Source organism: Montipora foliosa, chromosome 5 (genome assembly GCF_036669935.1).
Source record: "Montipora foliosa isolate CH-2021 chromosome 5, ASM3666993v2, whole genome shotgun sequence".
Classification (NCBI taxonomy): domain Eukaryota; kingdom Metazoa; phylum Cnidaria; class Anthozoa; order Scleractinia; family Acroporidae; genus Montipora; species Montipora foliosa.
In genome coordinates, this window is record NC_090873.1 from 10,152,525 (window position 1) to 10,155,024 (window position 2,500).

The following is a 2,500-nucleotide window of genomic DNA, read 5'->3' on the forward strand; positions in this document are numbered from 1 at the left end:
GATGTTCAACAGAAATGCACGCTGGTCGACCTTTTCCTCATTATTTTGTGGAAGTGTTCCTTACTCCAATCAGTATATTAAAAGAACTTTTGAACGAGTTTTTTGTAGTATCTAAATGATCACGACCTCGTCAAGTTAAATCAGACTGGGCGAAAACTCGCCTTAACGTTGATTATTCCGGATATTACAATAACATAATCCAATCACTGATTGTTCAAGAAGAAAAACTAATTAATGTCACACAAATTTCGCTATCAGTACTTGTTACACAGACCAAAAGTGTATTTAGTCTGCAGCAATGTTGAAAAAGCAGCAACGTTCTTGACCTGGTGCGCACTGCCGCTGAACGTATGCAGGCTACTGTTGGTGCTGCATTTTCTAATGGCTTCGTGGTAAAAGCAGAGTTTTTTCCACAGCCACCTTATTCAAATCAGGATTTTCGATTAAGAAAAAGTCCTCATTGCTTCGGTTTAGCAATTTTGCATTTCCCTGCTTCGAAAAAGTTGGTCCAGACGCGCCCTGATAACCAGGCCAAAGCTTCTGGATAGGCTTTAAATTCATTGTCGTTTTACTCCTATACAAAACTAACTAACCAGCAAGACATCTTGATAGCGATGTGTCCTTTCATAATCTCCCACTGATGAAGCCAAAGCTTTGATGTCATGAAGAAACCTCTTTATCTTCTGTCGGTCCCATTCTTCGCACTTTCTCGTCCACAGCTCTTCATAAAATAATAGGGCTTCCTCTCCGTACCTTCTGTGAAGCTCCTTTTCGTTGAGATCTAAGCACAGTTGAAGGATACCCCTTATTGTTTTGTCTCTGGCCAATGAGCTCATAGTCTCCGTCGTTTCTTCAATGCCTTCCTTTTGTTCCCACTGTGCTCGCCAGAAAGTCAGAAGGGTTTTTCGGAATTCGGTGATACTCTCTCTGTCATCTAAGTCTTCGTACAGTTGTTCTACGTTTCTTCTGAGGGTTTCTTTCTCATTTCCTTCCTCACCGACAAAGTTTGCCTTGAAAAGAACTTTCCTGTACAAATTTAACTTGAGTCTGGTGTGCTTTAAACGACTCTCGTGCATGTCAAGTCGAATGCAGAGGTTAAGAATCTTGTCCAAGAGCTTAACTCTGTTATTCAACATTTCGTTGAGCTCTTCATTGTCCGTCGCCTCATCGAACGTTGTATAAAAATCTGTTTCGCTTTCACCCAGGAATCCATCAAAAAACCACAATTCCTGTTTTTCATACTCATGCTTTACATTTTCCTCTCCTTCCATATCTCTCAAAAGCTCCAATACAGTGTCAATGATGACTCTGTTCTGCTCAGTAAAGCCAAACCGGGAGCTCTCCCTCTCCTCTTTCCAGAAACGCTGACAAAACGCCAAAGCCTCGTTCTTAAACTCCGTCTTCTGACTATCATCCGCCATCAAATAAATGATAGTATCAATAAGCATTTTCCAAACCTTGCTTTGGTTCCCCGGTTTCAGTGATTTCTCCATTTCCCAAGCATTCCGGAACAAATTTAACGCTTTTTCAGGCTCTTGTAAGTTTGCCTGAATAACGCCTTGCTGGAAAATGCTTCGCACTGTATCCGGATGATCTCCAAGACTTCTCATTCGTATTTCAAAGGCCTTGTCAGCTGGTTTCATCGCTTCCTCGAATTTTCCTTGAAATTGATAAGCATTTGCAAGATTCCTGCAAAAATCGGCTTCGTCCTCATTACCTGACATTTCCTGCACTTCTAAAAGCCTTATTGCCTCTTTGTAGTATTCAACGGCCTTATCGTAATTTCCTTGGCCCTCGTAAACGGTGCCTATTTGATTTTTGAGAACCGGCAAGTGATAATGATACTCACCACCCTTCACCTCTTTCTCTGTCATCTTTAGAGCCTTGGTGTAAAACTCAAGGGCTTTGGTGAAATCGTCGAGGCCGTAATAGCAGTTACCCATCGAGTTATAGCACCTGACAAGGATGTTATCAACTTCTAGCGGCTTTTCCATGAGGTCTAAGCATGACTGTAAGCACTGCAGTGCTTTCTTGAAATCAGATTTCTTATAATAGATTTCGCCCTCGAAATACGAGTACAAGCCTTGGGTCTGTGTGAAATTCTCCACAGTTGTATCTTGGACTTTCCCAAGAGAATTAGCTGCTTGTTCCAACACTTTGAAAGCCTCACTAGGCCCGTCTTTTTCCAGGACATGGAAGGATTCCCAGCACTTTAAATAAGCACGAAAGAGCGACCCTGGAGTGGAGAGGCAAAGAGTCATACAAACATCACATAAAAGATTCAAGGAAATCACCTTTGGACAACAAAATGCTGGTCGAAAACATCGATAAGGGAACGATAGTTCATTGACACAGACTGATACATGAACCCAGCATTTCTTTCAATATATAGTCGGTGGTGACAATCACTGAAACCTTATTCCAAAGTCGCCACCACCCAGTTTTGATATCCAACACAAGGTGTCCCGTTAAATTTAAGCACTTTGCCACCGGTTTCTCA

General features: G+C 41.8%; 1 protein-coding gene across 1 annotated transcript in view; it reads right to left on the minus strand.

Moving 5' to 3' along the window:
* The window catches only part of LOC138002122 (uncharacterized), a 9,085-nt gene that overhangs the window by 235 nt on the left and 6,350 nt on the right, over window positions 1-2,500 (minus strand). The window contains exon 2 of the mRNA XM_068848214.1: window positions 594-2,236. Coding sequence (XP_068704315.1) covers window positions 594-2,236 — 1,643 coding nt within the window. The remainder of the gene's footprint in view (window positions 1-593; window positions 2,237-2,500) is intronic.